The sequence below is a fragment of the Coffea arabica genome, chromosome 5e (genome assembly GCF_036785885.1).
Source record: "Coffea arabica cultivar ET-39 chromosome 5e, Coffea Arabica ET-39 HiFi, whole genome shotgun sequence".
NCBI lineage: Eukaryota > Viridiplantae > Streptophyta > Magnoliopsida > Gentianales > Rubiaceae > Coffea > Coffea arabica.
The window spans coordinates 3,736,479-3,751,165 of record NC_092318.1 but is presented as its reverse complement, the minus strand read 5'-3'; the positions used below and the strand labels follow the sequence as shown (position 1 = coordinate 3,751,165).

Below are 14,687 nucleotides of genomic sequence, written 5' to 3'. Positions count from 1 at the left end.
AAAATTTTTCAAAAAAATTTTGTGAAAACCATGTCCAAACAGACCAAGTCTGGTGTCCATCCTTCAATCTTTTCAATCTTTTGAACGATTTTCCCTAAATAAAACTCAGCCTTAAGGAAATTTAGACAAAACAAACAACCAAACTAACTTTTGCATGGAAATCCTACGAAAAGAGAAAGTATTGGGAGAGAATAAACTCTCTATAAAATTTTAGGAGTGAGAAACTCTTATTAGGAAATTCTATGATGGATAATTTATTACAGAATTTTTTTAAAAAAAAAGAAGGACCATTGGGAGAAGAGACCATTGTTCTCTTCCGTGGCGCTAAGCAAAAGTTTTGATGAACTGCCGAGAGGAAGCAGAGAGAAGGCTGAGAGATTTTTTTTTTTCTTTTTGATTTTATGTTATTATTGCTAATTACATAATATTATAGTGAGTTGATAATCTGGGATTTGATTATTCCGAGACAGTTTAAACATATGAGCAAAGATTAATTGAAACAGCCAAAAAGAATAGTACTCTAAGTTATGGGATTTTGACTTTCCAAAAGGAAGGGGCTCCCAATATGGTACAAGTTTGATTGATTTATTAAAAACTAAATGATTGTGGAATTGTACTTTGACGCTAATCCCTCTTTTGCTTTCATGATTAGTTAAAAATTTCAACATTTAGACAGATTCGTCCACGTATACAACTATCAAAGCTCAATAAAAACAAAACCTCCAATTTTGTTTGATGTACTTATTTTGCATTAATTTATGGATTTAAATTAACTTTTGTTAAAATCAAAATCCAAGCTGCCCAAGGGAAAATGAATCTTTTCCAGGCTACCTTATGTATCTTGTGAGAAGTAGATGAATCAACAATTGAAGCAATCACAATAAAATAAAATAAAATAAAGATGACCAATAATTTTGATACATAACACTAAACACCAAAGGTTTAAGTTGATTTCCCACCAAATTATTTCCCCAAATAACTTCCAATAATTTCTCTTTGTTGCACAAATTATTTTAAGTAAATGTCCCACTTAAAATCCAATAGTCACCAAAACCAGTTTTTCAATTATGTTCTTAGTTGTCTTTTCTAAATTAGAATATAATATGAAAAAAAGATCCCACTAGCCCCTTGACAATGACGCCAATGTAGAAAACTCATTTTTGGGTCAATTAGCATAGTGTGAACGCATATAATGTCACGTATGATCTAACTAGCCGTATTATGGAGGAAGGTTCTTGGTGGGGATGTGACTGCTTCGATTCAATCGCAAGAATTATTTAAATAACATAACATGTCACACTCTGTATTGAATTGCATACAAAAACTAATCGATGTCAATGTGCACTAGTTAATACACGTAATTTGTACTTAATTTATCACTTAAGTGCTTAAATTTATAGTTATTACTTCCTGCAAAATATTCAGTAGATTGAATTTTACGCTCCGTTGGCAAGTGAATTTTTTGGGTGTTTATCTAAAATTTTACTGTAATTTATTGTAGAAGTTTTTAAATTTTTTTTTAAATTATGTAATTTTTTTAATATTTTGAAGTGTATAGCTTAAAATTTTTTAAAAAATTTTTGAGGTTACTGTAGTTAAAGTTTTTAAAAAATTTATAACAAATAAACTTGGCAAAAAATTCAAGTGCCAAGCAGAGCCTTAGTTTTACGAAAAATAAACACCTGAATCCTCTCTTGACCTGTGCAAATTGAGAGACAAGCTCTATAAGTATTTAAAATTGGGAAATTTGCCAAATTAGTCCCTAACATTTATCAAAAACACTTTTTTAGTCCTTTACATATAAAATCAGCCAAAATGGTCCTTCACATTTAAATTGTGAGCCAATGTGATCCTATTGCTCGTTTTTGCTCATTTCTCCGGCTAAAAATAGCACGCCTCTCTCACGTGGTCATATTTTTAGGGGCAAAACCGGAAACACATTTCATTACCTGTTAAAAGTAAAAGGTGTGGACAACCACCAAAATACACATTTCACCTTTGGCCCTCAAAGTTTCAAGAAACCCTAAATTGCATCCCACCGCCACGCCCTCAACTGACTCAGCCGCCTCCTCCCTCGCTATCCCTTTTCCTCTCTCCACTGTCCGTCCTCCCCCTCCCCCTCCTCATCGCCAGCATTTCTCCAACCTCCGGCAAGCTCTCTCCTTCGACGATGATATTGATGCGAGGGACTCGCAAGATGAGGGAGAGGATGAGGAAGAGCACCAGGAGGACGAGGAGGAGCTTCTCGAGCTGGAGCCCCGAATCGGATCTTGCCGAGTCCGGGAAGCTGCCGATGAGTTGTCTGTGGGAGGTGTTGAGGAGGCTCCCGCCTCCAACACTGTTGTCGGCGGCTAGGGTTTGCAAAGGATGGAGGGACACGAGTAAGCGGCTTTGGCGGGCGGCGGAGGAGCTGAAGCTTAGGGTTCCAGCTAAGGCCCAAATTGGATTCGTGGGATCGATGTTGCACAAATGTCCTGGACTTGTTAGACTCTCACTTAGAATGGAAAGGTTAGGACTTTCGGATATAAGTAAACAAGAACCAGATCTATGGATTCATCAAGCACATCACTTATACAGGAGAATTACAAAATAATTTTCGCCACCATTCGGGGATGCAATTCAGGTTTCTTGAAACTTTGAGGGCCAAAGGTGAAATGTGTATTTTGGTGGTTGTCAACACCTTTTACTTTTAACAGGTAATGAAATGTGTTTCCGGTTTTGCCCCTAAAAATATGACCACGTGAGAGAGGCGTGCTATTTTTAGCCAGAGAAATGAGCAAAAACGAGCAATAGGACCATATTGGCTCACAATTTAAATGTGAAGGACCATTTTGGCTGATTTTATATGTAAAGGACTAAAAAAGTGTTTTTGGTAATTGTTAGGGACCAATTTGGCAAATTTCCCTTTAAAATTTGTACTAAATTAAAGCGGCAAAATAAATCGTTTGAAAAAGTTATACTTGCTCGCACGTGCCTGGACAAAATAATTTTATTGCAATCAAAAGCAAAAAAAAAAAAAAATGCATCTTTTCCTTCTCGGATGCTAGAATAGATTCTTGACATGGAATCGACTAAGAACATTAAAAATGCCCACAAATGATGGACAGAGAGGGAAAAAAATGTCTTTAATACGATTTGGTGACTTTAAACTTGTTAAAAATCAGTAATAAAGTACCATTAATCAATAACATAAAGATCCAATAAATTATTCCCTCACACACCTAAATTGTGCTTTTTTTTTTTTTGATGAGTAGGTACCTGAAGTTTATATATCCATTTTCATCTTTTAAAAGAAATCTAAAATGGGGGTATTTTCTAAAACTCTTATCATAGATGTAGAAATGCATTTAAAAGCAATGTTTCCTTAAGGGTCTGTTTGGTTGGAAGTAAAATGTTTTCCATGGGAAAATATTTTCCGTGGAAGTAATTTTCCATGAAAATCATTTCCCTTTCATCATTTTCGGGTGTTTGGTTAACTTATTGAAAATATTTTCTTACTTCATTTTTCTGGTGTTTGTTTAACTTTTGAAATATTTTCACTTTTATGTCTATCCTTACTTTCTACACATTATAACTACATACTTCTTCCCATGCAAAATAAGAAAATTTATCTCATTGTTTAACTTTAAAAAATCTTGAAGAAATGTATATATGAATAAAAAATATCTCCTTAAGCAATAAACAAATTGCTAGCCATTTAGTGTCAAATATCAATCACATGCAATGCTTATTGTGACATATATCTTGCACTCTCACTGCTGAAAGTTTCTCTAGAAAAGAATGTCCCTATTATACATAATTAATTACTAGCATAGGATGAGTAGGATGATGTTTCTTTTTTATTTTGAATATACTAGGGGGAGGGTTGGGTTGGGTGGTACGGGGGAGGGAGTGTAAGGAAGAGATCTTGGGTTCGAGTCCTCCTGTTTACACTAAAAAAAAAAAAGAATATACTACAAGATGTTTTCAGTAAGTTTGGAACATACTACAGTCGGGATGCATGCATTTCGGAAAACAACTTCAGTAAGTTTGGAAGGGAAGTTGTTTTCCATAAGATGAGTGAAAATATTTTACATAGGAAAATGTTTTCAGTAACTTTTGTGCAATCAAACACGGGAAATTAGGAAAATATTTTCACCCGAAACAAACGGACCCTAAAAGATACATTTACATAATGCATTCTTTTTCATGTGGTTAGCCATTTACAATTGCTCGCACAATAATTTACAATCTGGACCATTTACAATTGCCTGTTTCTTTTTTCACACAGTTTAAGAAAAAATAATTAACTTTATTGGAAAAGTAAATTTAAATTAGTATTTTCCTAAAATACCCTCACATTAAATGTAATATAACTTTATGGGAACTTGAATTGATGGGAAAAAAAGAATCAACTCTCATTAAATGAGATAGGTTTATAGTAACAACTACTTACATTAAATAAGGGTATTTTAGAAAAATTAAAATACAACTACATTCTTCTATTGAAAAGTGGACTATAATTTGGGACAGATGAAAAAGGAATACAGGACTATCAAAGTGGGACGGAGGGAGTAATGAGTTAATAAAATGATAATAAGGCTTTGTTTGGATAGAGTATTATTCTAAATAATTATTTAGAATAATTATTGTAACATTTTTTATGATGTGATGTATGTGAGGTAAAAAGATAATTAAAACTATAAAAAGACGAATTGAAAAATGTGCTTATGATATACACAAAAAAATTTTTTAAAAAAATTGCTATACAAACATAGCCAATCATAAACGCTGGTACTGTTATTGTAAAGGCCATGTTCCTAAATTGCATATTTAACTCGTGGTGATTGCAGTGTTTTGAAAACCGGACCGGACCGGCCGGTTCGACCGGTCGAACCGCGAACCGGCCATGGCTCCGGTCCGGTTCAATGCCAGGTTTGACTTTGTCAAGAAACCGGTCAAAAACCGGTCAGACCGCGAAACCGCTGAACCGTATCTGAACCGGTTATTTCCGGTTTTTGAGTTTTCAATTTTTTTTTTTTTTTTTTTTTTTTTTGCAAAATGTTGTTATTAAGATTCGAACTCAAGACCTTTGTAATAGAAGACCAATGTAGTAACCGTTGCACTATCACATCTTATTAGTTTTTTTTGGTAACTTATTTATATAAAACAAACACTCATATTTCTTTTGTTCCATTTTTTTTACAAAATATCATCCTTTCATGACTCTTTCTTTTTAATCTTCAACACACATACACACACACACACACTCTCTCTCTCATCTTTTCTTTTGCCACTCATTTTTTAATCAAACCTCTTTATTTTTAATTTATTGATGTTTTCTTCCATATTTTAATTTTGTTTTTGTTCATTAAATTTAAAAAAGTTAAAAAAGAATTATTTTTCTTTAACCCAATTTATTTAATACCACAACCACTCACTTTTATCTCATTTTTTGTTTCTTATCAAATTTGCATTTCTATTTTCAATTCTCTTGATTTTCTTCGAACTCCAAACTTCCTTTTTTAAATTGTAAATTTAAATTCCAAAATGTAAATTAAAATTTAAGTTCACAATGTCTAAATTCTCATAGACATGAATTTTGTATAATTTCAAATATTGTGATATTTTTGGATTATATTTAAGATTTTTTTGGTAGATATAATTGAAATTGAGATGAAATTTATTTGTTTTAACTTATAATTTAAAAAATTTATTTTTAAAAATCCAAATTATTCAAAAATAGTAAACTTTTCATCATATAAAGTATTAAATTATCCATTACATGTCTTATTTTGTGCATATATATATTTATATAAATTATTTTTTAAAAAATTTATTGAACCGAGGTTGAACCGGTCCGACCGGTTGAACCTCGACCCTTTCACTTCACCGGTTCGATTAACGGTCCGGTTTTTAAAACATTGGGTGATTGTTGTACCTTTTGTATCCTGGCCATAGGTTGCATTGAATCTAGTGTACAGAAGTTGAGTGCAGAGAATCCAGCCGTACTGTGGTAATGCCAGCAGGTCCTACAACTTCGTTGAATAGTCAACATTTTGTCATTCTTGGCCCAATCCCAATTATGCTTTGTAGTATCTTACACTTTTAGCACTCCTATTTCTTGGTAATGCCTTTGTCCGTTGCACTTGTTCTTCTGGAGTTTCTCTTAACTGTCTAGTTTTAGGCTTTTAGCTAAGATTAATCTGTTCATTTTCTCTCAAATTCAATCTTTGTCTCATCCTTACTACTCGGTTTTGTGTGTTTCTCAGCTGAGTCTTGAGTCTTCTGATCTTCTCTCACCCCCACTTGTTACTTTTCCAGCTAAGTCAGGAAAATGTTCACAAAAAACCAAAAAGGGAGAAAGAGTACTATATTACTTTTCCAACTTGGGCTCTCAGTCAAGTCAACTCTCAAGGAAGAAGAAAAAGCTATTAAGTTTCCTGCAGCATATGTAAGCGGCTGAAAGTGCTTTTTACTTTTTTTTTTATGCTTAATTTTCAGATTTCTTGAGCTCCGTGACTGCTTATTAAAGCTAACAGAGTTTCTTGAACTATAATATAGCAATATAGGATAGTTTTTGTTTTCTCTGCGTTGAGATTGAAAAAGGATTTAGAGATTTCTGGATTGAAAAATTTGCGGTGTAATCAAGGAGTTGATTTTTGTATCGGTTTCTTGATTGTTTTTGGGTTCAGGTTATTGCTTGGCCTTCTCTTGTTGAAGGATTGAGGGGTTGACTTGGCGTCTTTGGTGTTATTCTGTAGTTTTTGCCCCTTTTTAGGTGGGAAACCGGATTATTTGATGCTGTTGTGAGCAGGGATTTGCTGTAGCTATGGGAATTGGCAACAGATAGAAAGAAAATCAAGTGAGGCCCAAGGGGGTTATGGTCATAGAAGTGTGAATGGTTACTGATTAAGTTTCCCCTTTAGATCCTGCAGTTGGGTGTATGCAGCTTGGGAGTGTACTTTAATCAGTATAGTGCTGATTTACTGTGGAAATATTCGAGGTGTTCGGAGAATTGTGGAGTTTGATTACTCGTGTAATTGCTGCAAATTTACGCCTATTTTTGGGTACAACTATTGTTAGTCCTGCCTGGTTTTCATTCCCTTTTTTGGTCATATTCCACTATAAGGATTTATCACTTTGCACTACTGTAATATTGGCCGTTTAGTGTACAGTCTCAGCGGCATGGTGTCTTCTACATGGTGAATTGTCTTTGGAATGAAAAATATTCCCTACTTTTTGGAGAATGATTTTTGTAACGTGTATGATATCCCCCAAAAGGAATTAGCTAAGTAGTTATGGAAAGTGGGAACGAACTTGTATCTACCTTAAGCTTTGCTTCATCTTCATATACATCAAATGGTTCCAGTAGCCACAATATGCCATCTGCTGGTCATGAGCCAGGGGCTAGTCTTGATTTGTTGACTTTGACTAAATTAAGTGGTAGTCTTGAGAAGCTTCTGCTTGATGCTGAGTTCGACTACAGTGATGCAGAGATAGTGGTCGAAGGAACTTCTGTGGGTGTAAATCGCTGTATCTTGGCCTCACGAAGTCCATTTTTCCATGATCTGTTTAAGAAGAGTAATGCTGGCTCTGCAAATGGAACTAAACCAAACTATGTCATGACAGAATTGGTGCCCCGAGGAAAGATTGGATATGAAACATTCATGGTTTTCTTGAATTATGTGTATAGTGGAAAACTCAAGTCTTCTCCACCTGAGGTTTCAACATGTGTTGATGAGTCTTGTGCTCATGATGCATGTGGCCCTGCAATCAACTATGCAGTGGAACTCATGTACGCTTCTGCAACGTTTCAGATGAATGAACTTGTTTTGGTTGTTCAGGTGTGCTCTAAATGCCTATTTGGTTACATGCTTCATTTTCGGTTATTCTGCTTGTTTTTGTACTAAACTTTGATGGTTTAATCTAGGCAATATGAGTGCTATATTCACATTGATGCCAACCATTCTGAAGTCAGAAAGGTTTTGAAATTGTAAATGAGCTGTTAATTCATAAGGGAAATACAGCACGTACTTTTGGCTTTTGATTTCTAGTCCACTCCAGCAGGCAACCAATCAAGGATCAGAAAATGATTTTGCAAGGATAGGGAAAACTAAATGGAAGAACTTGTTCTGTGCTTCTAAAGTCGGATACACTTTCAAAACTCGATGTCAGTGATAGATATTCTTTATTGAACCTCCTTGTTAAGAACAACTCTAGAAAATGTTTTCAACTCTGGTTTTTTATGTCTGGAAATTTACAAATTAGTGCTGAACGTTGGGAAATATAGTATGTGGGCATTTTTACCCAACAACTCATTTCCTAGTTTTTGGTTAGTTGAAACTTGCCTACATAAATGTAACACATATATAATCTGGTTTTATACGGAACCATGTTTCTGATTTATATCTTGATGCCAATTGCTGTAAACATGTTTCAGGGAATTCCAATTGCATGAGCCATATTGCTCAATTTGAAAGGGTTTAATTTTGCCACGTAAACATTGAGGCCGTTATTGTCTTTAACTCCATTGGATTACTCTTTGGCGTGCATTTCACTTTCTTTCTCACTTCAATTAAGTAGCCTGCATTAATTGATTGTGAAGTTTTCTTGAATTCATCATTCTTCATCTTAAAGTGCTTATTATGGTTTCGAGCTGTAGTTTCTATAACTAACTGTAAGAATGTTTTCATCTGCACCATGTACCAGCAAGCTCTTGTAAACTTGATGTTTAGATAAGTTGCATTAGCCTTTCCAATCAAGTTTATTCTATGCTTTAAATCAAGCTTGTTTCTTGCATTACTGTATCGACCAGTTCATTCTTTTCAGCTTGCCTTGTTCCCAGTGTGTGTTATGCTTTTTGTAATAAAAAAGATGTTCCTGAGTGCTATCTTGCCTTTAGAAACAGGTTTCACATCAGGTCCTTATAATTCTTTCTGGTGCTCATTTCTTTTGCATGCAGCGACGGCTTCTCAACTTTGTGGATAAGGCTTTTGTGGAAGATGTGATTCCCATAACTATAGTAGCCTTCCACTGCCAGCTGAACCAGCTTCTTTCACACAGTATCCAGAGAATAGCACGTTCAGATCTAGATGATCTTACTCTTGAGAAGGAGCTTCCACATGAAGTTCTGACTGATATCAAATCCTTTAGGAAACAGTATGACCAAGACCTGCAACATGACAATGGTGAAGTGAATTTCATCACTGACAAGAGAATCAGAAGGATACACAAAGCATTGGACTCTGATGATGTAGAATTGTTAAGATTACTTTTGGATGAATCTGATATCACCTTGGATGCTGCTTTTGCCCTTCATTATGCTGCTGCCTATTGCAATCCTAAGGTGGTCACCGAGGTGCTCAGTCTGGGTAATGCTAATCTCAATCTTAGGAATTCTCGAGGATACACTGTACTTCATGTAGCAGCTAGGCGCAAGGATCCATCAGTAATTGTGGGCCTACTGAGCAAGGGAGCATGTGTCTCAGATTCTACAGTTGATGGACGAACATCAATTACTATTTGCAGGAGGTTGACTAGGCCTAAGGATTACAATGAATCAACAAAGCAGGGACAGGAGACTAATAAAGACAAATTATGCATAGATGTCTTGGAGAGAGAAATGCTCAGAAATCCGCTTGCTGGTAATATGTCTATGTCCTCAATGATGGTGGCAGATGATTTGGTTATGAGGCTGCTGCTCCTCGAAAATAGAGGTAACATTCCCACCTACTAAAGAAGTTTTAACATACAGTCCGTCACATAGTTAATAAACATAAGTGACTTCAAGCTGAAACCATCCTTGAGAACTTCCCAAAAAAAAAAGGCTTCTTGAATGTGCATCCATTTGATTGCATTTGTAGATTATTTTCTTCATCTTAAAGCTCTTATGCATCAATGCCTGTGCTCTCGACATTGCATCAGCAGTTATGAACACCAAACCTTCAGGCTGGTAATATGATATAAGAGTCAGAAAATTCAATTTCACTAGTGTCCACAGCCATTTGTTGGGTCCAATCTGTTCGGTTTCCTGGTGGAATGGAAATGATAATTAAATACAACATTCATTTAGGAACACACTTCAAGCCTCAACTAAATGTTGAGCAAAAGGCCCAGGTGTCCAGAGGAATTTCTGGTAAACTTCTGCCCTTCTAAAATGAGAATATGAATCAGAGCATATTTTGAGGGGCTTTCTTGAGATGTGGTTTCTTCTTCCTAGCTGGTCATCAAATGTTCACTTTTCATTTGAGAAACATTTTGGCCCAGGTTATGCATCTTGTTTTTTAGACACAAATTAAAGGAGATAGTTCAATTTTCTGTTGCTTTCGACTATTCTGCGCCCGGAACATGTACCAACTTTACAAGAGTAATGCCTTGAGAGGTCATCTGACATTTAAGTGCCAAGAGAGTTCATTGTGCTCTGATTGTCTGTTGGAAAAACTGCTTCAGATTGTGTCTGAAAGGAGGGGGAAAGTGTCCGTTCATAAGCGAGAAAAGATAGGATGAATATGATCCTCCTGAAGTAACAAAAATATACTTTTTTTCTTTATAGAGAACTGAGTTTTACTTTTCTTTATTTTATCAGCTTGTCAAGAAAAGTCTGATGATCCAGCTACTACTTGCCAATGCAAAGAACTTTAATTTTGAGGGGCTTTCTTGAGATGTGGTTTCTTCTTCCTAACTGGTCATCAAATGTTTGCTTTTCATTTGAGAAACATTTTGGCCCAGGTTATGCGTCTTGTTTTTTAGACACAAATTAAAGGAGATAGTTCAATTTTCTGTTGCTTTTCGACTATTCTGCTCCCGGAACATGTACCAACTTTACAAGAGTAATGCCTTGAGAGGTCATCTGACATTTAAGTGCCAAGAGAGTTCATTGTGCTCTGATTGTCTGTTGGAAAAACTGCTTCAGATTGTATCTGAAAGGAGGGAAAGCGTCCGTTTATAAGCGAGAAAAGATAGGATGAATATGAGCCTCCTGAAGTAACAAAAATATACTTTTGGTTCTTTATAGAGAGCTGAGTTTCTTTAATTAATCGGCTTGTCAAGAAAAGTCTGATGATCCGGCTACTACTTGCCAATGCAAAGAACTTTAATCTTGATGAGCTGCAGAAAGTCTGTCCTCTTAAAGTTAGTCCTTTAGCTCTAATGGAATGTTCGAGTGACAGGCTTCTCAAATTGATACTCAGTTTTGTTTTGTTTCTGCATTTGTTGTTTGTTGATATCCAATAGAATCATATGAGATGAAAGGGTCCTAGTTAGATACATTTGTGTCATGTTCATTTCTTAAACAATCTCCAACTTCCAGAATTTGAATGTGTGCTGATATTTTGGGTTTTTCCGTGCCAGTGGCCCTCGCGCGAGTATTATTTCCACGAGAAGCTAAGCTAGCAATGGAAATAGCAAATGCACATTCAACGTCAGAGTTTGCTGGCCTTGCAGCATCTAAAGCCTCGTGTGGGAATCTGAGAGAGGTTGATTTAAATGAGATACCATACGAGCAAGTAAAACGACTTCAATTGCGGCTACAGGCCTTGCAGAAAACAGGTAATTACAATCTCGAGTACTCTTGGAACTTTGAAATTAAAGTGACTGCAAGTTTGGGGGTTGCCATTGTCATCAACAAAAGTGGAAAGGACTTAGTCGTGCATTGAATGAGTAATTAATAAAGGTCCAAGTTTGGTGAGTTGGTCTCCTAGCTTCTGAAATTATCTTTGTTGAGCATTTTCTTCACTGATGAATATACCCTGTGCCCCCTGCTAATCTTGGAATATCCAACAGAGTATAATAAAAAAGCAAAATGAACTTGCATTTCACATAGGATTTTTTTTTTCTTCTTGGGTAAGCTTCCTGAACTTGTCATTAATAATTAAGAGTACACCAGTGAAGGGGCATATCCCTTTGACTAGTACACCAAACGAAAGAGAATTCAAATCAGTAAGACTAAAAGCAAAGTAAGTAACTCTATACAAATATATACCTATCAGTATAAGAGTACCAAGACTTGAAAACAGTAAATGGAATTCTTCACTCGGTACAGAGCTGAGCATTTTCTTGGTTTCTTTCCACCTGTTTTTACCCCGCAATAATGTCACTTAGTTCTTTAAGAATCTATTGGATAACCAAAGTAGGAGGATATAACTTGTTTGAAAACCTTCCTATACCTGCTGTAGCATACATAGTGAACAGATGCTGCAAAAGCTAGTCTACAGACTGAAGGCACAAATGAATCTTAAGATCCACGTTTGATCATCCATAGGAGCTCACGATGCCACTCAATAGCCTGCCTAAACAAAAGACACTTACTCGGGACAGCCTCCCAAATCAATGCAGAGTAAGGGCATTAGAAAAAAATATGAGCAACAATTTCATCAGCAGCACAACAAAACTCACAGACAGGATTTATACGCAACCTCCACAAGCATAATCTGTCCTTCGTAGTTATCATTTTTCTACAAGCAAGCCAAAAAATATATGAAAACCGCAAGTGATGCTCCTTCCCCCAGACAACAGAGAACCATGGCACTTTAGGACTAGGAGCCACTAACTGCTTCATAGTTGATTTAGCAGAATAAATGGCACTCGCTGATTTCACATAGGAATTACTATTGCTAAATTCCTCTTTGGTTGTCTGAAGTCATACACATATCAGTATCACACAAGGAAAAAAAATCCTAAAGTTTTGCATATATTAACTGTAATGTACTAGAAATTTATAGTTTTGAAGAGAATGGTACCCTTCATTTGTCTGCTTACAATAATCCAAGATTGCAGTGAAATTTAAGCAAAGAAATGAAAAGCTATTTCACGTATTTACTAAGATTCTTAAGATAGTTGGAACGCTAAACTTAAAATTACCAAAAACCAGTATCTACTTTGTTGAGATTTGAAAAGATGATAGATTTAAAGGTTCCAGGTGCAAGTCACTTTCCCTTTGGTTCATGGAGCATTGCAGGTACCATCTATATATATTTATATATATCTAATATTGCAGTATCTTTTGTCATAACAGTGGAGACTGGCCGGCGCTTTTTCCCCAATTGCTCAGAAGTTCTGGATAGGTTCCTGGAGGATGACATGCAAGAAACTCTGCTCTTGGAGAATGGTCCACTGGAGGAGCACAGTACAAAGAAGATGCGATACATGGAACTTAAGGACGAGGTTTTGAAGGCTTTCGATAAAGATAAAGCTGAAAATAACTGGGTGGGCTTGTCATCGTCTTCCTCGTGCTCATCTTCTCCCAAGGCTATTGCTCACCACAAGGCTAAGAAAAGGCAATTGTTTTAAATTTTGCTCTTAGGTAGTGTTAGTCAGTGTGAAAATGTAATACCCCATAAACAGTTATATGTATACTTTGCCCTTATAGATTTTCTTTTCTTTCATCAGTCCAAATTTGGTTGACAGCAAGTCCATCTGTAAAATTTTCCCATAGGGAGTAAGCTTACACTCCGTGTAGGTATATGTCCTGATGATTACTGACTGAACAAAGAGGTTACTGTTATTTGTATAGTATTACTGCATCAGCGGTTCTTGAGGGGTAGAATTTTTCTTGTGATTTATGCTTTGAGATACAAAATATTATTACTAGCAGGGCAGGATTTTTCAACTGTTATAAAGCAGGAACTAAGCTGGAAATCTGTTGCACTAAAGTTTGAGAACGTTATGCGAGTGAATTAGGATCTTCTTTTCCTCCCCCTAGAGTCCTGCTTGAATTACTTGCCTTTTGTTTTTCTTTAATTGTTCTTTCTGTAAGAAAATCTCTTCAAAAGGACTAATGATACAATGTCAGAAGCAATTAGCAAAAGAACCACAAGATCAGCAGCAGAAATATGTGGTGGTGACAGAATACCATTACATTTCACTTTAACTAATAATCAATCCTATTTACAAACCATGTGATTAAAACTGCTCTGCAAATCTTTCCGGTGTTTTGGACTGTACATATGAAATCTTCTTTTCTTGATCCAAAACGTCTTGTTTTTGGCTGGAAACTGACTAGGAGACTTTGACTTAGTATTCAACATTGGATTTAACAAACTCTAGCGCAGAGGAAACCAACCCTTCAATTCCAAGATCAGCTGTTGTGTCCAGAACTAGCTTTGGTACCTCACCAACATCATAATCCCAACACCCTGCATAGCCATCCAATAAGTTCTCCATTTCCTGCCAAGTATTTGGCTTGTGCCAACTTGATCCATCAGCCGCGCCTCGCAGCTCAAGCCGTCTATGCCACTCGCCTACATCCTGTGGCTTACATTCGACTACAACAAGCCGAGCATTAGTCTCAGCTGCCAACTTGATTAGCCGGTCAAGGTGGGCCCTACGAGAAAGCGGCGAATCCACGACTACACTCAGCCCCAAGCTAAGCTGAGCTGAGGCCACCTTCCAGATAACTTCATAGGATAAGTCATTTAGGAGTTTAGATGCTGTAGTAGGAGAGGCTAACATGAGGGTTTCTTGCAATGATTTTGTGCAGTCTCTGAAATGGTCTTTGTCTATTAAAGGGCATCTGAGGGCCTTGGCCAGGGAATGAGCTAGTGTACTTTTACCACTTCCTGGATGGCCTTTCATTGCTATGATAATTGGCCTTTCTTGATTATCAGCATCACCATTCACTTTGATCCTTTTCTCCATTAACAGAATCTGCTCTGCTTATATCCAATTGAAGATGGCTGAACTTGAAGGATTTAATGTGGAGATGAAGA

General features: G+C 36.2%; 1 protein-coding gene across 1 annotated transcript; it reads left to right on the top strand.

Moving 5' to 3' along the window:
- Positions 1 to 6,294: 6,294 nt before the first annotated feature.
- LOC113722733 (BTB/POZ domain and ankyrin repeat-containing protein NPR1-like) lies at positions 6,295 to 13,525 on the top strand. Its single transcript, XM_072048303.1, has 5 exons — positions 6,295 to 6,433; positions 6,675 to 7,826; positions 8,945 to 9,698; positions 11,332 to 11,529; positions 12,995 to 13,525. The coding sequence occupies exons 2-5, from the start codon at positions 7,281 to 7,283 to the stop codon at positions 13,267 to 13,269; spliced, it is 1,773 nt and encodes a 590-aa protein (XP_071904404.1). The 5' UTR covers positions 6,295 to 6,433; positions 6,675 to 7,280; the 3' UTR covers positions 13,270 to 13,525.
- Positions 13,526 to 14,687: the final 1,162 nt, after the last annotated feature.

Coding starts and splice junctions, on each gene's coding strand:
- LOC113722733 (XM_072048303.1), top strand. CDS start 7,281: ATGGAAAGTGGGAACGAACTTGTATCTACCTTAAGCTTTGCTTCATCT. Junction 7,827..8,944: donor AACTTGTTTTGGTTGTTCAG/GTGTGCTCTAAA, acceptor TTTTGCATGCAG/CGACGGCTTCTCAACTTTGT. Junction 9,699..11,331: donor GCTGCTCCTCGAAAATAGAG/GTAACATTCCCA, acceptor TTTCCGTGCCAG/TGGCCCTCGCGCGAGTATTA.